Raw genomic sequence first — 23,061 nt, 5'->3', positions numbered from 1 at the left:
ACCTTCTTCTGTGGCTAGGAAAACTTGCCGACTCCTCAGATATTGATATAGCCAGGAAAGGAGTTTATCCGGTATACCATCCCTAGCTAATATTTGTAAGAGCAGGTTCGTATCTACAGAATCATACGCCATTTTAACGTCCAAAAAAGCAGTTAAGCATTCTACTCCGTTTTGTTTTTCTTCTTGCACAGTATTTATTACGTAGTTGATGCACGTTGTCGCCGACATATTTTTCCGAAAACCGAAAGACAGCTTAGGGATGAGATTTTTGATTTCTGCTATTTCCGAGAAACGGTTTTTTACCACGGCATTTATAAGTTTCAATTCTACATTCATCAACGCTATGGGCCTTTTGGCACTTGGCAATTGTGGGTCTGTATTTTTTTTCTCGATCGGTCGAATCTCCGTGCGACGCCATCTTTCCGGGATCTTCTCAGTGACAAACACACGACTCAGCATCTCGCAGATTTTCATTTGCATTTCTGGAGTTAGCTGCTTGAGCATATCATATGAAATTTTGTTTTCTCCCGGCACCGAGCTATTTTTCCTGCTCTTTAGGACCCCCAACAGTTCCTCGTCCTTTAACGCCATCTCGTACCCCTCGATTTCATACTCCGTGCAAGCTGTTGGTTTTTGGATTGGCTTAACCTTGTCCTTAAAGTAGTACTCCATGAACTCTGTTCCTTTTTCCAGTGTGATCTCTTCGTGTCTTGTATTCTCCGGACAGTGACGTATCGATTCCCTTTACGATATTCCAAAGATGTCTAGACGGGGTTGCCTCGTCTATTTTCTCCGATAGTTCCCCTATATATTTCCTTTTTTCCTTTCGTACTTCCTTTTTGAATTGTGCCCTGGATCGTTGCAAAACTATGTAATTTTGCTGGTTTTTGTTCACGTTATACGCTCGTAGTGCTACTCTTTTCTCGCTGTACAACTTTCCAATTTTGTCTGTCCACCAGGTTTTTAGATAGTTTGCCTTTTTATTTTTCACCACAAAGGACGCCTTTTTAACCGCTTCATCGAAAATTTCTACCATCTCTTCCGGCGAGTATATGAACTGTGGCCTCATACTGTTTAGTTCTTCTACCACTTTACTCTTGTTGATCCTCGTAATTCGTCTATTGACAATGGGAATATCCGTTTCTAGTTCAATCCAGATACAAAGGTGTGCGCCACCGAGCTCTTCATCTTGAACCATCCATGCAGCTTTCCTCGCTACTCCAGTTGTTGCCAACGTTAGATCTATTGCTGATTCTCTTCCGCCTGGAGCTCCGATCATCGTTGCCGTTCCATCGTTCAACAACATCAACTTGGAGCCTTCTATAAGTGTGTTTATGTACCTACCTCGTGCGCATTCCGGATATTCAGGACTCCATGAACTGTGGTGCCCATTCAGATCGCCTCCGATGATGGTTTCGCCTACGAGGCTCTCCAGATATGTAAAGATATCTTGAAGTGCTTTCTTTGTTTCTGTTAGGTTGTTTCCGGGCGGTAGATATACAGAAAGTAGGTTAATTGTTTTAACTTGGTGTCCGACAGATTGGTTTATTTCAACTCCCACTGCTTCTAGTGGCCCAAAGTTCGGTAGCTTCAAGTTCTTATATTGTATTCCTTTTCGCAGCAGGATTCCTACACCGCCATACCCTCCTTCCCTTCTTTTGCTCACAAAATTGTACTTTTTTATTACTACCTGTTCCTATTCCTTAAGCCAGATTTGCTGAAGCAAGGCCACGCTTATATCGTTGGTCACCAAGTTTGTATATAGTTCTTCTCGTTTCTCCACTGGACGCATACTTTGAATGTTATATTGTTGTAATCTGAGCGTTTTATTCTCCATTGTTTCCTGTACTGTCTATTCTGATTTCGTTGGATTGTCCCAGCTCTGCATTTATAATTCTGTTTAATTCGGAAGAAACTTCAATCAGTATGTGGTCCGTGTCTATCTCTGATCTTGGTTCTTGTAGTTTGGAGTGTAGCCTGTCGCGCAGATCAACAATTTGGGTCAGCCAAGATTGCGTTCGAAAGTACTTTAAAAAGTCTTTTCTGAGCTGCGCAATGAAGATCTCGAACTCAGTAGCTTTGTGTTTATTTGTCTGTATTGGCCGGTTTTCCTCTTCTGGCCTCGTTATACGTCTGTGTTCCTCAGTTTCTTCGACAAATGCCATTTCGGCTTCTTTTCGTGGGTCCGGTTTTTTCCATCGGCGGTGATTTGCTCTGGTGGTGGGTCGTCCACTTTTCAGGCTGCCGGCTCCCCCTTGTAAGTCCGGATAGTCTTCTGCTTCATCCAGCAACTCGAAACGGTTAGAAGTGTCGAAGAGATTTTCTGCTTCTGCAAAAGTGATTCTATTTGTCACCATCATCTTCACTATTTTCGTCCTTTTTTCCCTCTCAGGGCAGTTTCTGCTTGCTGCATCATGTGGTTTTCCGCAATTTGCGCAATGGGCTTTCTTATCTGCTGGAGGTGTTGTGTTCCTCCCCACAGTTCTAACATTTTGGTTTTGATCTACACACGTTTTTCTTATGGCCGAATTTCCAGCAGGCTGCGCATTGCTTCACCGGGAAGATGTAAAGCTGTGGTCTGAAGCTGCATCCGAAAATTTTTATTACTCTCGGTACTTCTTTTCCCAAAACCGTAACTTTCAAATTCGTCGTTTCTATGAGTTTATCCTCTTTATCCTTTTTCTTAATCCGTTCCACCTTAACCACTGTGGCATCAGCTCTGGTGTTTTTCTTTAGCTCTTCTTCTCCGAAGTTCAGTGGTACGTTTGGAACGAAGCATATGGTTTCCTTGTGCGATGTTGGCAAGAAAACTCGTAAGTTGCCGTCTTTTAAGTTTATGCTTTGCAATATTTCGAAGTCACTTCCTGTCACACCTGTTTCCAGCTCCAGCTTGAAGCGAAATTTTCCGATTTTCGTAATTTCTTTGTACCGTGTGAATCCCGCCGCAAGAAGCAGTTTTCCTAGCTCCACCGGATGTTTTGGTGATTCCTGGTTATAGTCATACGGCTCGATGTAAGCCACTTCTGACAGCACCGTCGCTTTTTTGGTAGTGCTGTTTTTCTCCTGTGTGCTTCCCACTGTCGTTCCCTTCCGATCCGCCTGTGAGTTTTTCTGTTGAGATCCTGTAGCTGTTGATATTGGAATTTGTGATCGTGTAATTCTGTTTGCTTTGAACGGTCCTTTCTTCATCTTGGATGTGTTTTATTTTTCGTTCTTCTGTCTAGATCGCTATCCCGAACACGCGAGATTTTTCCGCACTGCACTTTACTCCGTCCCAATCTTTTTTTTTCCGATCAGCTGTTTATTTTTTGTTTATCTCTTCTGGCGTTTCTCGCATAAGCCAAAGGCATTGGTTATGTTTAAAGGCCCGCCCAGAAGGAAGCCAAATCTACACACACTGCAAGTAATTCACACGTTCCATTCATGTGTCCACTGCACGGTAAAAAAACTACCCATTTTATGTATTCAAATTGCCCATTTTCGGAAGTTATACGAGCTGTCAAAAAATGGGTATTTTTTTGTTTCTAACAATGAGTACTTTTTATCCATTTCACAACTACTCGATGAGGTAATGTCAATGGGTATATTGATCTTGATAATGGGTGAAAAATCTGCAAACTAAGGATCGTAGTGGAACCTGCATATTATCGCCCTGCATCGGAGTCCGTGCCCTAATAAATATCTAATGTTCAGGGTGTCATCCATACAATATGTGGAATCGTTAGACTATATGGGTTAAAGTTCGTGTATAATTTTTTTTATTAGGGTGGCGGAAACGGAACATTTCGGCAATGCTCCGAAAACAACGTCTGTTTAGACTACTGAGGATGTTGAAAATATGCGCCAGTTCGGCATTTTTAGAGCAGCCAAAAGATCCAGCCATCAAAAATATATCCAGTTGGCGGTTTTATTTTGTTAAGAAGTTTTAGAATAGGATTTCTATCTAGATTCCTATACTTTTATAAGGAAACAATAATAAATGTTATTTTATGTTTTTTTTAAACTCAGAAATAATTTTATTGATAGTATTTTTCATTCTGGCGCGAATTTCATGAATGGGTATTTTTTATGCATTTTGTTGTAACGGTTCTGCGAAAAATAATGGGTGAAACATACCCAGGTTGACGTACAAGGTCTGTACTCATTTATGGGTACAAACGCTATACCCATTTAATGGGTTATTCCACTTTTATTGAAAATGAGTAGTTTTCTACGCATTAATGGGTACTTGATTTTATCAGTGTGCACTTGAAAATCAATGTATACACAGCATCTCAATTTCAAGTGTTTTTCATATGAATCCTATGAACTGTACATATTAAATTCATGTGTTTTTCCTTATAGATACAATCGTAGTGTCAACACATTGAATTTCATATGATTTACATATAGTTTTCAAATTTTTAGCCATATACATGCAATTCATTAGTCAGGTTATTAGATTCTGCAAACAGCACACATTATTTTCAAATGTACTGAAATGAAATTTTTGAAAATGATCGAGATCACAGTTCACTAACCAGTTGAAAAATATCGAGATCGTTTCTTTGGTAAATATATGTAAATATATAGCCAGACATTATTTTATTTGAACGCATCTCATTATTTATAGCATAACGATTCCAAATGCCAGAAGCATAATTTCCAACAGTCTCATAAGTGAGAAATGTTTATAAGCTTGTAAATAATTAAATGTATAAATAAAATACGACATCTGAAATACAATAATTGTTTCCATTGATTTTCAAATGTCTTTCACTCAACATTCAAAACCAGGGAACAATGAATTTCTATAGAAATGTGATTGATTATCAAGTTGTGAATTCAATGAAATTCATATGCAAAACACTTTAAATTCACGTGTTTTGCTAATGAAATTGTTGTCCGTCATGATGACTGAATCTCAAGTGTTTCGCATATGAAGTTCATGTGATATATCTTATAGCACAGATCTAAGTGCGAAACACTTGGCAATAACGTGCGGATTATTATCAGTGCAGAAAATAATATTCTGGTGAACATTACAATAAATCTAGAGCGTTTTTTCATTACATCATATCTAACAGAAACGTGAAACGGAGAAAATCGCGTGCAAAAATTTCCTTGCAATTTTTAAATTTATTTAACAAGAAATCTCGACAAACATATGATTACGGCCTAAAAGCCAACTGTCCAAATCCACTTTGAATGGAAATTCTGGACAAACCGTTACATGCCAATCACAGATGTTGGTAGTAAACGAAGGAGAAATTTTTTTTCTTTCATAAACTGTTGTGAACTGTGTTCAGCTAGTAACGGTTTGTCCGGAATTTCCTTCAAAAGTGGATTTTGACAGTTGGCTTTTAGGCCATAATCATATGTTTGTCGAGAAATGCACACAGAAGGCATTTAATTCTACTATCACCTCTGCATTTACTCATTGCAGGATCGTATAAGCAAATACAAATACCGATAATCTTAATCATGGTAAATTTAGAACTGATAACAAGAAACTGACGGGACCTAGGGGCAGATCACTCTAAGAATGTATAACAAATTTGCATCAAATTAGAAAAAATGCATTTAATTTCCATTTTTGCATCAGCTTTGCACTCCCTCGCAGAAAAGTTTGTTTAACAAACGTCCTACGCTGATCCACTTTGTTCGACGTTTTGTTAAATGTAGGGCTAGTTTTTCTGTAGGGTTTTGACGTCTTACACGCAACGCAAACAACATTGCACGCAACGCAAACAACATTGCACGCAACGCAAAAACATTGCACGCAACGCAAAATACATTATGAATTTCAATTTTGATGTAAATAAATGCATTTAATTTCGCTGATTTTTAAAAATGCATCACAAGTGATCTGTCCCTAGGACGGGACGATAATAACACGCAGAATAAATGCTCCCGGAAATTTAGTAAATTTCAACACATAAGCGTAGTTGGTTTAAATAATTAATATAGTCAGCAATACAGTACAATTTTTGTTGAAACTTGGTTCTTTGTCCTATTAAGTGGTTGTGTTGACTTAATTTTCCGTTATTTTAACCATTTTGATCCTTAGTAAATTTGAACACAGATTATTGTATTTGATTTTACTGATATGACGTCATCTTGCAATGTCCTATTAGAATCACCCTGTGATTATTCAAATTCCGAATGTTCCTTTGCATTTGTTTCATTTCCAATTTGACGCGCACTGTCTCTGTCGTAGAAGTAAAGCTGTTTTGTTTGAGAGCAGGTTGTCAGCGTTTCAGTTTTAGTTACATTGAAAAGTTGAAAATTTGATGCGATTTCGTTTCATATTGGACTAGGATTCGCACGAAAGTTCAGAGATTATTTTAGGAATACAGGTGGGTTGATATATTGAATAAATAATAGTTATATCGTTAAATTTTCATTCCGGTATTACAGCACGAACAGAAGAGAACATGGCGGCTCAACTTGCGGGTGTTTTCGAACCGGACTTGCAGACGAAAATAGCAAATTCAAAGATTCTGGTCGTCGGCGCTGGCGGAATTGGTTGCGAAATATTAAAAAACCTCGTTCTGTCCGGGTTTCAGGACATAGAGATTGTTAGTATCATTTTTTTGGCGTCAATAATATCTACCATAACCTGCAAATCGAGAACTGTGGGACGCGTTGCCAGTTTCGTCGAATAATGTGTGTTGAAATATTTTCAGATTGATTTAGACACAATCGACGTCAGTAATCTGAATCGCCAGTTCCTGTTCCATAAGGAGCATGTGGGTAAATCGAAGGCAAATGTTGCACGCGAAAGTGCTCTCAGTTTTAACCCGAACGTGAAAATTAAGGCTTACCATGACAGTATTACCACGTAAGAATTCATTGCACTATTGGTTTATTCCAGTATAGAACGAAAATGTTTTTTTTTGTAGAACCAACTACGGTGTGGGCTTTTTCCAGCAATTCCAACTGGTTTTGAATGCTTTGGACAACCGAGCCGCTCGAAATCATGTCAATCGGCTCTGTTTGACTGCTGACGTTCCATTGATTGAATCCGGTACGGCTGGCTACAATGGTCAGGTGGAACTGATCAAGCGTGGTCTGACACAGTGCTACGAATGTACTCCTAAAGCGGCACAGAAGACCTTTCCAGGGTGTACGATAAGAAACACTCCGTCAGAGCCGATACATTGCATCGTTTGGGCTAAACATTTATTTAAGTAAGTTTAGTTCCCCCCGGTTTTACATGTTTTAATTTTTTCTCTATTGCAGTCAACTATTTGGTGAAAGTAACGATGATGAGGATGTCTCTCCCGATACGGCTGACCCGGAAGCTGGGGCTGAAGTGGCCGAAACTACGCTGGCAACAGAGGCCAATGACAAGGGAAATGTTGATCGCGTAAATACGCGGGCCTGGGCTCAGCAGTGTGGGTATGATCCCGAAAAAATATTCAACAAGCTGTTCTATGATGACATAAACTATTTGCTGACTATGTCAAATCTTTGGAAGAGCCGTACGCCTCCAAATCCGGCGAAATGGGATGCTTTGGAAGAAGATGGCGAAGCAGCACCGATTGATATGGTTTTGCGCGATCAAAAAGTCTTGAGCTTGGTCGAGTCTGCAAAGGTGTTTGGGGAAAGCATCACGGCTTTGAAGGAGGATTTTGGTAAGCTGGCCGAAGGTGACCATTTGGTATGGGACAAGGACGATAAACACGCAATGGATTTTGTCGCTTCCTGTGCAAATATTCGCGCACAAATTTTCAATATCCCGCGTAAGAGCCGTTTTGAGATCAAATCGATGGCAGGGAACATCATTCCAGCGATTGCGACTACCAACGCCATTACCGCTGGAGTTGTGGTAATGCACGCTTTCCGTGTGCTAAAGGGAGAGCTAGAAAAATGCAAATCGGTATACATGAGACTTAGACCGAACGGCCGTAACCAGCTGTTTGTTCCGGATCGCGATTTGAATCCACCGAATCCGAAATGTTACGTCTGTGCGGCTAAGCCGGAAGTTGTTCTTAAGGTGGACACTAAGAATGTAACGGTCAAGGAGCTGCGCGACGACATCTTGATTAAGGCGCTCAACATGATAGACCCCGACGTCATTATTGACGGCAAAGGTACGATTGTGATTTCGTCTGAGGAAGGCGAAACCGAATGTAACAACGACAAAAAGTTGGATCAGTTACAAATCGTGGACGGTTGCATTCTGAAGGTAGACGATTTTGTTCAAAACTACGAACTTACAATAACTGTTGTGCATAAAGATCCTGCTCGGGATGAATCAAGTTTTGATATTGTGGCTGACGTTGACACGCTTAAACCGAAAGAAAACGAAGATACGGCTGTCGATAATGCACAACCTTCCACTTCCGGTCAGAATGGGAATTCAAAACCTTCAAGTTCCTCAGCAGTGGCAAATGGTGCCAATGGAGAAGATGACGATGACGATATGTGTATTATTGAAGAAGACACGGAACAGCCTTCTGTTCGCGCAGAGACAGATAATGGAGCAGGTCCGAGTAGTGCTACAAGTGGCCAGGAAAAACGTAAACACGATGATAGCGATGCACCCGCTAGTAAGAAGCCGCGCGTCTCAAATGATGAGGATGATGACGATCTAATTGTCATCAACTAAAGCAAGTGGTGTTAGATGAAAACAAGAACACCGACAGATAATTCTACAGAATCAAGGCGCAGAATGTAAGAGTAACCTAAACAATGTAACACTTCAATAAATGTATCTCATACAAGTCTCCTGACAAAAAACGACAAAAATATCGTTTATTCCGAATTATCTGTTTGCCCAATGTAAAAACTGAACAAGGAAGCCATATGGATGAGTGGTGAACACGTTTTATAATTTGTCGAGGATTAGGTTGTAAACACAAGCCTCGCATTTTAATCCATGCATCAAGACTACAGAAACATTTATTGGTCAGAAATAATACAGTTTAGATTGCTTATCACTAAAAAGAAAGATTACCTACACAATGAAAAAAAACAACATAAATCACTTTTTGGTCTTCTTAGCAGGCACCGCTGTGGCAGGTCCCGCTTTCGTTTTAGATGTTGGTAGTTTGGCATTAGGCTTAACTCCTTTTGCATTTGATACACTCGCTTTCGCCGCTGCATTCTTTGGTTGCGGTTTGAGTTTCGGAGCGATATTCGGATTGATCGAAAGTCTAACCTTGCCCGTAGCCTTGGAAACCTTGGTCTTGGTATTTGATACTGCTTTAGGTTTTTTGGCACCTGTCGTAGCTGCGGAATTGTTGTTAGCATCTTTTGACGATTTAGTACTTTTAGCTTTAGGTTTGGCCTTAGTCTTTGTAGAAGTTACTTCTTTCGTAGCCGATGGTTGTTTTTTATCGGTTTTTGATTTCCCAGATTTTGGTTTAACAGCAGTTTTTGCTTTCGTCGTTGGTTTTTTTGGAGGTACTGTTTCCTTCTTTTTTTCTTTGTTCAACTTCTGTTTGTGCTTGGTGGAGAAATTGATCGAACCGGTCATGCCCACACCAGATGTTTTAACGTATGTTTCGTCTTTGATGCCTTTCTCGAAGGCCTTTTTGCAAAACAGTTTTACTTTGCTATCCTTCAGGTCGTACTTTGTTGTAACAAATTTGATAATTTTAGAAATCGACGTTCCGGACCGTTTATTTTCATCGAGCTCCTTGACCGCTTCGTACACCATCTTGTCATAGGATGGATGCTGATGCGGAACAACAGATTTCACCATCGTAGGCTTTATAGCAGTGCGACTGCTAGGTTTTGGGCCTACAACTCTTACTTTTGCTTGGAGTTCTGCCTTGTGCTGCTGTTCTTCGTTACTCTCATCGCTTTCCTCTTCTTCCTGAGGCTCACCTTCTTCGTCCTCCTCTTCGGACTCTTCATCCTCGATTCCACTCTCCACGTGTTCGGATCCTTCAGCGTCGTCAGACTCGTATTCAACACTGGACTTCTGCTGTTGTAAAATTGGCCGAGTTTTAATAAATGGAGATTCGGTTGCTGATGAATCTTTTTCGGATTCGGAGGAACTCATCGTGGCTGCGAAAATAAAAATCGTTAAAATCTTTCATATTGTTGATTCGCAATCTAAATATGTACAAGTTAAGCTGCAATTGGAAATAACTTTATTTTACCGTTACTTTTGGATAATTAGCAATGCCTGGTTTGTGAATAACTAGGTTAACTCGCACTATTATAGACCTGAATAGAAATTATAGTCGAATGACTAGCTTCGTTTTATTACAATGGCGCTTCTGAAGGATGGGGCTATGTTAGAGTAGAAACCTATAGTAACGTACGAGCGTTTTATTTGCATACCATGATGACCACTAAGACTTCACAGTTTATATTCGAAACAGTACAACGGTACAACTACAGAATCAATCATGGTTCACTTGCTTGAATCTAATATCTATAGGTAGGGGAGATGACCCAAAAGAGGATGAACTATGTCAACGACTAAGCAATTTTAAAAGGTAAATTAACTCAAATTTATTTATATATGTTCTATAATTGTATTTTATGAAAGACTGTTCGATTCTACAAATAAGAAAGTACATGTGAGTTAAACCTCTATTTTTTGCAAAATGTTAAGAAAAGGAAGCGCTCCGTAAGACACAATAGTTGTGATCAGAGCAGTAGCGTGCGGTTGCCCCCCCCCCATTAGTGCGCTAAGCGTGGCGGGGGGGGGGGGATCTGCTGATATCGGGATCTATTTTACAAAGTATTTGAGGATACATCAAATGATAAGTCATGAGAGGATTTCCATTTCTAAGCGTTGCGTTGCGTTGCGTTGCGTTGTGACGATGATTTTGGCGGATTGCACACTGACTTCATCACGTATAACTGCTGATTATCTAATAAGAGTTGCTTGGGAAGTGGTTAGAAGAAATTCATATCAATCCGACCCATATTAAAACCTCAACACATGATAGCCATCATTGCCGGCCGCCCCCATCTCTATCGCTCACGGGGAAGGATAAAGGATAAGGTAGACGGGAAGTGTTGATGCTCCACCTACTTAACGGAAGGACGACGATTCATCAGACTCTTCCATAGGTGTCGCGGAGTTGGTGGTTTGGAAGGGTATAAAGTCTAGGAGTCGCTCCAAGCAAGCGATTCGACCGGTAAAGAATATTTTATTATGTAGTTGTTTAGTTAGTCTTCGAGTACACGGTCACTCGAAAAAGAAAAGATCTTGTTTAGTTTTTGGTTCTTTTTAAACTCTGGGCAGCCGGCTACCGAGAGTATCCTATGTTACCTAAACAAAAGCAATTTGAACTCCACACAGCCGACCGTGGGAGTATTGCCTAGAAAAGCTAATCTTATCTGCGTAATGGGCCGGATCACTATCTATTGTAACAGTATTTAGACAGAATTCGCTACTTCTTCTTTACGGTATATTTATTTGGTTGAAAACTACCGAGTGATAACACGTTATACAGACAAAGAGTTATGATAGCGCGAGATGTTTTAAATCAAGGTATGTATTTCCTATTTTACGTATCGGATGATTTGTAAAACACACGTATACAAGCGATAATAACGACCATTGAAGAGAAATACAAATAATTGTCAACCTGATACACGGGCTGGTTAGAAATAACGGAACTTGAAATTAGATTCATAAAAACAGACGCGGCGAATTTTCAGTACGCCGTATCGCGTATCGCGATCATCGATACTAGTCAGATTAAAGTCTTGTTGCGACTGATTTCCGATCAGATATTCATTTTTACGGTAGTGTTTCCTTGATTAGATCTGTTCGCACCCTCTCATTCTACTACTATCGGCAGAAGGCTGATAGCACCCAGTCGTCGCCGGTCTAAGGACCAAATGTCATCAATAGACTTAGACTCGCGTGGAGGCATGAGATAGGAGACTTGTGAGAACTAAAGAGATTAAAAAAAAAACAAAGAAACGGCATGCTCCGTCCTGAATCCGAACTCAGCTATAAGCTTCTACAGCTGAATTGAAACTAGAGATGGGCGGGTACGGGTATTTTTACTCGATTCCCGCCCCGTACCTATAGGAATCGGGGCGGGTTCGGGTTTTGTTATCAGCGGGTACGAGTCGGGTCGGGTACATTAAAAAATATTTATTCCGGGTACAGGTCGGGTCGGATTTTTTCGAAAAATTTCGCACTTACCCGTTTTTTAATGTTTGGATGACCTTTTCCGGCAAAATCAAAAAAATATAACTTATCCTCGTAGAAAATTTTTAAAACAACCATAATTTTCCATTTCGATATACATTCGTCCTACAGGTGAGCGTGTATCGAGTGAACGGAACGGATTCAATAGATTTAGAATATTTATCGCTTTTTGTGCAGTTTCTCGAGCATTTTGTAAGTATTAATGGTGTAAATTTTCTTCATCTTTCTACCATTTATAAAGAAAAAACAAGTGCATGAGAAAGATATGTAGTGTATGACTTCTATCGATCTGTTCAAGTAAAATAGTCTAAATTAACCACCAAACACCAAAAATTGTAGATTTTTTATTGCTTTATTGACAAACATGTTTGGCGTTACTACAAAATTCATTGATAAGTTCTGTTAAGAAGCAAAGTTCACATGTATAAGCGTACACGACATTATACCAATTAATCCAAAATAAGCTGATAAATTATACCTTTCTCTATTGCAAGATCACTCACCAAATTACAAAATAATCGTGACGGACAGAAGTTGAGCGTATTTAGAATAAAATTTTTGTTTGCTTAGATGATTTTTGGAAGAATTGATCTCATCGAAAATTTACTAAAAGAAATCCAATATAAGCTCACATATATTTTACGGTAATAGTTTCGGAAAAAAATGTCCTCGCATCACGGATGTTACGAGACACTAAGTAAACATAGGAACTTTGTGATTTTCACCCAATCACACTTTCGGTCGAAAATACGCTTTTCCACTTGAACGTTTTCGTATGTGTTGAATTGAATTTTCTCAGAAAACTATGAACAATGTCACGAAAAACCGACAAAAAGATTTTGCTTCAGCATCGTTCAAAAACGATGTTAAAAAACCTTTTTCAAATCGTCTATTGGCTCGACGCACAAGCTCAACCTTCTGGTATTCACGTGAATGGCTCCCAAAATGAGCATCCGCTGATGCTCAAACGTGATTTTGCTGGAGTTTTTAAGGGAGTTGTACTAGATATAATGACGCAAGTTTTAGAAGGTTAACAAAGTCGTGGATGTTTTCAACATATTTGTGACAAAAGATAATGAAGGAAAAATCAATCTCAACTCGTGTTCATTGAATCCCGTGCGGACTGGGATTCTTTTCCTTGCTGACGGGGCGTTTTCAGTATCCCTGATAATACCTGAGGTTCGTTTGGTCTGACTCATTCGAATACCTTTGTCGACCAAAACATGTCATCATTCCATCATTGAATGTGAAATAATCCCGTGAATTATTGGCTGAAATATTTTATATAAAGGCTAATTTTGGACTTAAAGTTTATGTGAGGGGTTTCTCAGTCACATAAGATTTTAAAAGACTTTTGCCTGAATTGTTACTAAAAATGAATAATTTACAATCAATTACTTTTTTGACTTTGGTCGCTCTTAACCCCAAATTGTTGATATTTAATCCGAACACGTTTTCCTTTTTTGTTATGGGCACATCAAACCCTTTCGAATGGTGGGTCGATTATGTTGATCGGAAGATTTATTCCTAAGACTGCAAAAATGCCAAAAACACGTTTTTCAAAAAGCTCAAAAACGATTCTACGAAAAAGAAAGTGGATGATTTCCGCGTTCAGCGACCCAAAATTGACATAGAAAACGCCTTTTTTCTTAGCTTACTACAATCACCCCAAAATTGGTAAACTAATGTAAGAGGAAAGCCCGGACCTGCGGAAGGCGTAAATTGGTAGAGTTCCTTTGGCTTCGTTTGTATAAGACATCTCTCATTTTTTGCCACAAATTATGTAAAATATGTTTTCATATATTGCATTTCTTTTTTTGTAAAAATCATGGGTGATAGTTTTTGAACGTAAGAAACGAATTTCCTTAACTTTGTGAAGTTTGTGTTATTTCCGGCGAGTTTTATTCTATTACGTGAATGATAATATTTTTCAATAGTGCACAATCTACTTAAATAAAAGAGACACAAAATAAAAATTCCGCCAACTAGCACCGGACTTCCCTGCTCTTTCGAATCAAATAGGTTAAATTTACTTGTTGGTACGGGTCGGACACGGTTTTTAATTTATTTTAATTTTGGTGCGGGTCAGATTCGGGTCGGGTACGGATCGGGTTCGGGTCGGGTACGGGTCAGGTACGGGTCGGGTACGGGTCGGGTTCGGGTTTTGTATTATTATAAAGTCCGGGTACGGGTCGGGTTCGGGTAAGCTTACAAAAATAATATTCGGATTCGGGTCATCTCTAATTGAAACTTCAAACGGAACATGACGTCTCCTTGTCATTCTAATCCCTTTAGTGAAGACAATGTTATCTCACCGTTTGACGACCCATGAGAGGATTACCATTTCTAAGCACATACTAACTTATTATTCGAAAATTGAACTGAAAAAGAAAGCCAACGTAAACACCAAAGTAGTGTAGAACTGAGACCCCACCAAAGGCGCTAAAAGATTACGCTACGCTAAAGTCTTCTCGATGCCAGTTGAAATGACATGAGACATTTGGAATTCCTAGAAGCGTTGGAAATTCCTTGTTTTATCTCCAAGACTTTGTGTCAGAGCTTCCTCGAGCTGGTATATTTGACGGCCTCTCAAGAGAAAAACTCAAACCACTATAAGTAATCTCACCTGCCTATAGTTTTTGGAGCAATAAAATATACCCGCACATGGAGATAATCAGAGTCACGCTCCTCCCATGTATTATTTAAAGTTTTATAGCATGCTGCAAGTGCAATCTAAGTTTTAGTGCCCTAAAACCACAATTGTCACTTGGGCTGAGTCAAGTGAGCGGCGTAATTCTTGGGCTGAGTCAAGTGAGCGGTCGTGAGTGGCGTAACTCTTTTTAGTATTTCTGTAAAAGAAAGTCGGACGCTTTTTGTACGCAGGGATGGTTATGTGGACTCTTTTATCAAAGGTTACCTGACACGATTTTTGAGAGGAGACACCATTGTTTGCCGTCCAGTGCAATTGCCATTCAAAATCTTTGCTCACTGGAGTAAGTGTTGCTTGAAATAACCCCGTGCTTCAGTAAATCCATGCATGACAAACTCGAATCAGTGACTACACTGTCGATTTCAACTTTGTGAGTGGCCATGTAGACGTGGTAGTCTTTCACAAAAGACAGATCACAATTTTAGGCTTATCGGGGCAAAATATCTGTTACCGCTGTCGTAGCTTTACTTTATTTGCATGTGTAGATGGATGGATGATGTCTCGGTCATAACCAGAATGTCGTGATGGCACTTGGACTGATGATTCGAATGTAATGATATGCACCGTGTAACTGGCCAGCCGAACCGCTCCCCGCTGTTAAGTGGGTGATTTAAGCGCCACTCTCTAATTGAGAGACCACCCACCAGATGAAGGTTTGCCCGGCCTGAGACCTTTCAAGGGAAGGTTCTATTTATCCCTAATACGGGAAGGGAAGCGAGCTAGCTGACTCAAAACGTGTCCGATGTACTCGATCTAAAGACCTAAACTGCAGTCAGGATGTCCGTACATTCAAACCCAATGTCCGTCGCCACGGGTTTTCTCATCACTGGCAAAGTACAAATCCCACAATAGATTAACTAAATGAAAGAATTGGGATTTGTCCCGGTTGTTCTCGGAGTCAACCTCTCCAGTAAACAGCAGCTACAAAAAATAATTAAACGAAAACCGACGACATGAAAAAACCAGCACAATAAACTGAGACGGGACTATTTCACGCAAGGCAAATCTAATGCATTCTGGGTGCATCTAAAACGGAGAAAGCTTCATTCCGGGACACATTTGTATTGCTTCTAACAAAGTTTATTTTGAGCTTTTACAATTGTTGATTGGGCGTCAACGCAGCAGAAGAGATTCCAAATTTTTAATTCTTTATTGAATAGCGGAGTTAAAAATTTCGTTTAGTGTTCTTCTGTTCGTTTCGCGTTTCCTACGCCTTATCAATAACAAGAACGACTTGATCCTGAGAACCTAACTTTTACCGGTACCGTTTAAACAATTAGTTTCTGTGGTAAGCGTTTCGCTGAACCACTTTTTGTACGGGAACTACTTTTAGGCCCTCAATGATCTTAATTTTAATCTCTTAGAAATTATAAAATTTTAGTGATTAAGCTAGAATAGCTTTTTAATGTTACCAACTATTTTACTAGCACAGCACTCGACTCACTTCCATGCGGTTTGCCTGACTTTTTTTTCAATTTCGCCGTTGTTCTATGATAGGGTAGCAAGGGCTATTGTCCGTGAACGGCTCATGTCAGGGAACCATGGGTTTGCGAGCAGATGTTGTCCGAGTGAAGCGCGTTGACCGAAGGGTCGTTGACACTCCCACCCCGTACACCGATTGATCCAATCTGGTTTACCTGTGCTTCGCGCTGAACGTCTAGGACTGCCAACTTAACAGCCGGACGTTCATAAATGCCACCTGCTGTTTGAACTGCTGCTGATCTTATTAGTCCATCTTTGCTCCTATTCACAGCAATGACGCGCCCTTTGGGCCAGGAATTCCGGGGGAGTTGATTGTCGACAATGACCACAATGTCTCCTATTGTTATCGGCTTCACTTCTTTGAACCATTTTGTTCGTTTTGAAATGACTGGCAAGTAATCGCGAACCCAGCGCTTCCAAAACAAATTTGCTTCTATTTGTGAAATACGCCAAAATCTTTTCAATGCCGCATGCCTGTCGTCCAGCTGTGTTGCCGGTTTGAATCCGCTAGATGAACACAGAATAAAATGATTCGGAGTTAAAACAGGGGCTTCTGGATCGTCCAAGGGCACGTGTGTAAGGGGGCGGGAATTGACGACGTTTTCAATTTCCATTAGTAGATTGTAAAGGATTTCGTCCGTCAGATTACGTTCTGGCCTAATTTGATCAAGATTTACTTTTACCGTTTGAATTAATCGTTCCCACGATCCACCCATGTGCGGTGATGCGGGTGGAAGGAAAGTCCATTCTGTTTGAGCGCTAACAATTTCACGTAACATCTTGTCTTGATCCAGATCCTTCAACATGGCTTTTAACTCCTTGCTAGCTGCTTGAAAATTTGTTCCACGATCGCTATAGATTTGGATTGGAACTCTTCGTCGCGCCATAAAATTTCGCAACGCCAACACGCATGAGTCAGTGCTTAGAGAATGCGCAAGTTCCAAATGTATTGCCCTTACCGTTAAACAAGTTATGAGAACTCCCCAGCGTTTTTCCTTCCTTCGCCCTACGACGACTTGCATAGGGCCGAAGTAATCGACACCAACGTACGAAAAGGGTCTCGCGAATGCTGCTAATCGGGCTGGTGGGAGGTCAGCCATTGGAGGAGCTCGGGGGACAGAATAGCGATTTTTGCATAGCTGGCATTGGTTTCTAGTCTTCCGGTATGTTACTCTTAGTTTTGGGATGTAGTACCTCTGGCGTATCTCATTAACAACTGTTTCATGATTGCGATGATGATATCGTTCATGATAGTCATGCACGATAAGCATCGTGACATGATCGTTTTTTGGGAGAATTATAAGATTTCTCGCATCAGTTGTGGTGTATTCGCATAAGTTGGTTCTACCACGCCGCCTGATTAGTCCTTGGTCGTCAAGATATGGGTTCTCGCGAAAAAGTGGACTCGATTCTTGGATACTCTTCGTATGGTCTAATTTGCTAGAGAGTATACTTCTTTCCGTTGGAAACGCCCTTTGCTGTACCAGTTTCAATAAATACGTTTCCGCCTGCTTCAGCTCCTGTTTGGATAATGGGCCTGTTGTACGTCTTTCATTCTTGCATCGAATGTTAATTACAAATCTCCATACCGTAGCTGTTACACGAAGAAGGTGTTTCCATCTGGAAAACTTCTCCATTGTTATGGGGGGTCGTGAATCCATTTCGTGAAAATATACGTTCATCCGAAGTTCTTCTTTGGTAGCTTGGATGAGTAATGGTTCTATAGGCCAGTGCTCGATTATCTTCCAGAGAAATCCTGGGGCAGAAAACCATCTACTGCTGCTCTCTGTACTTGGTCGTCGTTGCCATTTTGTTGCCTCATCAGCAACATTTTCTTTGGAGGGAAGCCATCGCCAACTGTCAATATTAGTGGTTTCGAGTATCTCACTAACACGAAACGCGACAAACTGAGAGTATCGTCGGTGGTCCGATCGTATCCAGTAAAGGACATCTTTAGAATCAGTCCAAAATATATGCTGATTTATTTTCAACGATAATGCCTTAGTAATAGCGTCTGCTAACCTTGACCCGATTAAGGCCGCCTGAAGCTCTAAACGTTGTATTGATAGAAACTTCAATGGTGCAACACGAGACTTTGCTCCAACTATTGAACACTCAATGCTATCCTGGTTTTGAAAGCGTATATATACCACACAGGCGTAACTCGCCTCGCTAGCGTCGACAAATGTGTGCAGTTGAACTATAGTTTCTGAATTCAGAGAAGTCACACATCTGTAACAGCGGGGAATTCTAACATTCTGCACGTCTGGGAGAACTTCCAGCCACTGCTCCCATTTCTCATGAAACTTTTCTGGGATTATATCGTCCCAGTCAATAGCCGCCCGCCAAATTTCTTGTAGAAGTACCTTCAGAAAAATAAGAATATTCGATATTAATCCCAGCGGATCGAAAATTGCCATGAGCATGCGAAGGACTTCTCTCTTCGTAGGTTTTCGTTTTCCCAATAGCAAATCTTCGTTTAGCTTCCTTGATAGCTTGCATGTGAAGGTGTCCGTGACAGTGCACCACCACATACCCAAAACTTTTTCTGTTGCCATCTCATTTCCAACGTTGAGACTTTTTTGATCCGTAGTAGGTCCATGAAGTGACTGTAGAACGGAAGGAGAATTGGACAACCAATTACGCATTTCAAATCCTGCCTGAGAATGCACGTGTCGAACATCCTGTGCTAATTGGATAGCTTCCTCTATGGTCTCTACACTCGTAAGCATATCGTCCACATAGTGTCCGAATAGAATAGCATTCGCCGCCTTGGGAAAGCGATCTGCATGTTGTTTCGCGTTGTGATTTATGACGTATTGCGCACAACTCGGGGAGCAGCATGCGCCAAATGTCATAACCTGCATTACATACACGCTGGGTTCTACGTCGGTCGGTTTCTCTCGCCACAAAAGCTTTGGCAGTCCTGATCATCTTTGGAGATGAGAACCTGGTGAAACATCTCGCGGATGTCACCGCAGATTGCAATTCGATTCTCTCGGAATTTGTACAGGACGGAGTTGAGTGATGTAAGTTGGTCCGGGCCTTTCAGGAGTAGTGAATTTAGAGATATGCCGTGTGATTTTGCAGCTGCATCCCACACTATCCTAACCTTACCCGGTTTATTGTGATTGAACACCGGGAAAATGGGCAGATACCATACTGGCCTTTGACATTGCTTTATTTCAGTTTCCGTGAGCTTCCGGATGTATCCCTTATGGAGATAGTCATCTATCTGTATTCTCATTGTAGCAGCTAGCTCGGGTTGCTTCAACAGTTTAGATTCTAGGACGCGGAAACGTTGCATTGCTTGAGGTTTGTTATACGGTAGGCGTACCTGGTCATATCTCCATAGCAAGCCGGTCTCGTAGTGACCATTTGGTGTCTTTGTTATCGACTGAAAAATTCTTTGTGCTCGCGTGACCTCTTCAGATACGAGTATCCGGTTTGGAACAGTTATTCCAAGACTATCTAATGAAAAGTACTCCCGGACTGCCTGATTTAGCATATTATCGGTGTACTCGCTACTGAAATTATGATGCCCCACGTAGTCATCACCCGACAAATCTGATCCTCCGTGGACAATCCAACCGAGACGGGTTTTTGTAGCGATAGGTTCATGGAGTTTACCTTCTCTTCCTTTCATGGCAAACCCAAGGTTAGCGTTGTCGATCCCGATGAGAATTTTTGGTTGCACATTTTTGTATGATGCCACTGGAATTCCTCTTAGGTGGCTGTACCGCTCGACTAGATCTTCCATTTGAAGTGATTGGTGGAACAGTGCAAGATTCGAAACTGTCCGTACTTCGTGAAGGCGATACCTTTTGTGATAATCTTCCGTCCCTGATATCTCTAGGTTAAGCGTTCTTGATTCTTCCTCCAGCCTACATTTATCACCTGTCCATTTTAGGAGTAGAGGCTCCGTTTTACCCTCCATGTTTAGTTCTGTGGCTAGAGCTGCATCCATTAAGGTTATTTTTGATCCGTCGTCCAAAAAGGCGTATGTCCTCACTTCTCTTCCCAAGCCATACAGTATTACAGGAACGACTCGGAACAAAATCTTTTGTGTATAGTTGTGATGTGCATTACAATCATGAACCGATGATGTTAGACCCATATTTTGTGTACTACTGAATGATTCAGGATTAGCAGAAATCTCAGCGCCATGCTTGTTGTCATGCAGTAAATGATGGTGTTTGAATACGCATCCATTTCTACCGCAAATGTTATGCGACTTACAGAATCCCTTATGTTTCTTCAAGCATCTTCGACACAATCCGAACTGTTTCACTGCAGTCCACCGTGAGTTATAGCTTAGCTCATTAAAGCGTTTACATTTATCCGCGGACGTGCAGCCTTCTTTGCAAATTGGACATTCGGCTACGCTCCCCGTTTGCTTTATTTGATGCATATGGGTTGCCTGACTCTCGATATCTTCTTCTGTTTGCTCCGAGTGAGCATTGAAATAAACAGGGTTTTTTTTGTTTCCTTTAAACGGCCTTATTTCGCCACCACAGATCGGTACTATCGGTGAGATAGTTTCTGCCAAATCATAGAGCCATGCGGCGAATGTTGCTAGGTTTACACTGAAAAGCGTTCGGCGATGTTTGGCCCAGTCTAATTTGATAGGTGGTGGGAGTTTTTCTAGCAGTTCGCTGAGAAGTGCTACATTGTATGAATACTCGTGGAGTTGACATGCCTCTGCTGTTGCGCATAAATTTTGTACCGCGAGAGCAAATTCCACCAAACTATCCAACCTGTCCGTCCTTGGTGGCGGTGCTGCATGTATCTTCGCTAACAAATGATGTATTATGCCCTCAGGATTTCCGTACAGCATTTTTAATGTGGCCATGATCCCCGGCACATTGAAGGGATGCATCAGCCTACACTTAACGGCATCATAGGCTTTACCTCTGAGACTTTTTTGCAAACGAATCAGATTCTCCTCCTGAGTATACCCGCACATGTTTGTGGTCGTGTTAAACGTCGAGTAAAAGAGAGGCCACTCTTCGAGAGAGCCATAAAAGTTTGGAAGCTCTCGAGAGACGGCTTGACGAGCAGCTACCTCGTGATAAATTTATTCCGTCATCATCTTCATCGTGGCGAGTATGTAGGTTTGGGTGTCGTGTTGGCGTGGAACCTATCATTGGTATAAATTGTTGGGCAGTTTGTGTATGCCGCTGATTCCCGACAGATTGTGGATATCTTTGTCGCCACAGTGGATGGTTCAGTGGGACTGCGTAGTTATGCGCCGATAATTGGGAAACTGTTGGTTTTGTTGTGGAGTATGGAGGGGGTAAGCCTGCAGTCTGGTTTTGTCTATTCGAACCGTGCCTCTCTTGACCCTGCATGGAAAGCCATTCTTCGACTTTGCTCATGCATTTTCCTTCTTCCATACTGCCGTCTGATGATGCCCCGCTGCCCCCCTCCATCTCCATCAAAAGCTCGAATCGTTTGCGATGATAAGCACGTCTTCTCGCTTCTTCTTGCTCGTCTAGCTCGCGATCTTTGTCTAACTTTTGCAATTCCAGCTGCAAGCGTCTGTGCTTTGAACCTCTGCTTGAACTCGTAGCCTGGCTAGATCACCCAGAGACGTCTTCAGTATGTGCCGGTTCGTTATCCTGTGTGTACGATGTCGTCACGCTCGGGGCATTGACCCTCCGAGGAACAATTGGTATTGTAGTATCTCCTGATACGACTGGTGGAGCGGAGCTGACTTTGTAGGATGTTGCGAACATACTAGGAGCTATCATAGAGGCATTTACAGGTACTCGAGTTGCATACGAGACGAGAGTGTTTGTTTGTCCGGTGGTACTTGGTGAACAGGATGTGTACAGCGGATTGATCGAGTAAGGTAGATCGAATGAGCTCGACACAACGTAATTGTAGGGCGAAGCCCAGCTATGCGATGCTGCGACTGTAGTTACTGCTAAAGAAAGTCCATCAATAGCGGAGGAGAGTGTTTGATATGATGAGGATGGATTTTTGTCCATCTCGGTTGTGCAGTATAGCTGAATCCGTGGTTGGTGTAACTTCCAGGTAAACGAAACGTAGATAATGTTGGTTGCCGATCGTAGCGTGTCGGCTGGTCTGCCCTGCCAAGGGCGCGTTGATGACGTCAGCGACCCTCTTCCGGCCACGTGTACCGCCGGGAAACTCTGAGAGCTGACGGTGGGGTCAGAAGCTGTCGCTAGCGGTATGGTGTGGCGTTTGACCGTTACGAATCTGTAGAAAAATAATATCGCACACATGCGACAAATAAGCACATTGCACATTGGACGAGAACACGAGGCTTACATTTAGTCTCACAAATACGCACACGACACTGCCTACACTGACTGCCACTGAATGGGATTCTATTCTGTTTGGGAAAGTGTTGTGATTACTTGGCAACACTGAATCGACCATGTAAAACATTCTGTTCATACTGCTGATCATTAATAAAGATACTTTGATAGACTTCAGTCGTGTGTGGTTTTAGTCGTAACATTTTGGCGACAAGGAGGTGATTTTGATTAAATTCGGCTGTAATCGGTTTAAATACGGATCTTGTTTAAATACGGCGTGCAACATAAATTCCGAACTGTCGGGTAAACCTGATGCTTTGCAGAGAACTTTCACGGCGGAAACTGAGTCAATGAGACGCCATTAATTTGTGAAATTGGAGGGAAGATCACATAACCTAACCTCAAAGTGAGTTGAAGACGCCATAGCAAGAAAAAAATTGAAGCCAGGAAAAGAAATTTAAGCA

The 23,061-nt window shown here is 41.3% G+C and overlaps 3 protein-coding genes across 4 annotated transcripts; 1 reads left to right on the top strand and 2 right to left on the bottom strand.

Annotated features, from left to right (window-relative positions):
- The first annotated feature begins 6,192 nt into the window (after window positions 1–6,192).
- LOC131681912 (SUMO-activating enzyme subunit 2) lies at window positions 6,193–8,735 on the top strand. The gene is made up of 5 exons (XM_058963009.1): window positions 6,193–6,338; window positions 6,400–6,560; window positions 6,669–6,823; window positions 6,885–7,172; window positions 7,225–8,735. The coding sequence occupies exons 2-5, from the start codon at window positions 6,417–6,419 to the stop codon at window positions 8,594–8,596; spliced, it is 1,959 nt and encodes a 652-aa protein (XP_058818992.1). The 5' UTR covers window positions 6,193–6,338; window positions 6,400–6,416; the 3' UTR covers window positions 8,597–8,735.
- Window positions 8,736–8,852: 117 nt separating this feature from the next.
- Window positions 8,853–10,295, bottom strand: LOC131681913 (histone H1-like). Of its 2 annotated transcripts, none has more exons than XM_058963011.1 (2): window positions 10,063–10,295; window positions 8,853–10,002 (listed from the first exon to the last, which is right to left on the bottom strand). In XM_058963011.1, the coding sequence occupies exon 2, from the start codon at window positions 9,995–9,997 to the stop codon at window positions 8,972–8,974; it is 1,026 nt and encodes a 341-aa protein (XP_058818994.1). In that variant the 5' UTR covers window positions 9,998–10,002; window positions 10,063–10,295; the 3' UTR covers window positions 8,853–8,971. The 2 variants fall into 2 exon arrangements, with proteins under 2 accessions (XP_058818994.1, XP_058818993.1); XM_058963010.1 differs by having other exon boundaries at window positions 10,098–10,294.
- Window positions 10,296–16,354: 6,059 nt separating this feature from the next.
- LOC131679861 (uncharacterized) lies at window positions 16,355–17,116 on the bottom strand. The gene has a single exon (XM_058960611.1). It carries the CDS (start codon window positions 17,114–17,116, stop codon window positions 16,355–16,357), a length of 762 nt encoding a protein of 253 aa, XP_058816594.1.
- Window positions 17,117–23,061: the final 5,945 nt, after the last annotated feature.

This window comes from Topomyia yanbarensis, chromosome 2 (assembly GCF_030247195.1).
Source record: "Topomyia yanbarensis strain Yona2022 chromosome 2, ASM3024719v1, whole genome shotgun sequence".
Classification (NCBI taxonomy): Eukaryota; Metazoa; Arthropoda; class Insecta; order Diptera; family Culicidae; genus Topomyia; species Topomyia yanbarensis.
The sequence above is the reverse complement of the archived record's forward strand: the minus strand, read 5'-3'. Positions and strand labels throughout refer to the sequence as shown.

Bases quoted from the DNA above. Each gene is read 5' to 3' on its own strand.
- LOC131681912 (XM_058963009.1), top strand. From the start codon at position 6,417: ATGGCGGCTCAACTTGCGGGTGTTTTCGAACCGGACTTGCAGACGAAA. The intron at 6,561-6,668 runs GTTAGTATCATT...AAATATTTTCAG, and splicing joins GGTTTCAGGACATAGAGATT to ATTGATTTAGACACAATCGA. The intron at 7,173-7,224 runs GTAAGTTTAGTT...TCTCTATTGCAG, and splicing joins TGGGCTAAACATTTATTTAA to TCAACTATTTGGTGAAAGTA.
- LOC131681913 (XM_058963011.1), bottom strand. From the start codon at position 9,997: ATGAGTTCCTCCGAATCCGAAAAAGATTCATCAGCAACCGAATCTCCA.
- LOC131679861 (XM_058960611.1), bottom strand. From the start codon at position 17,116: ATGTTGAAGGATCTGGATCAAGACAAGATGTTACGTGAAATTGTTAGC.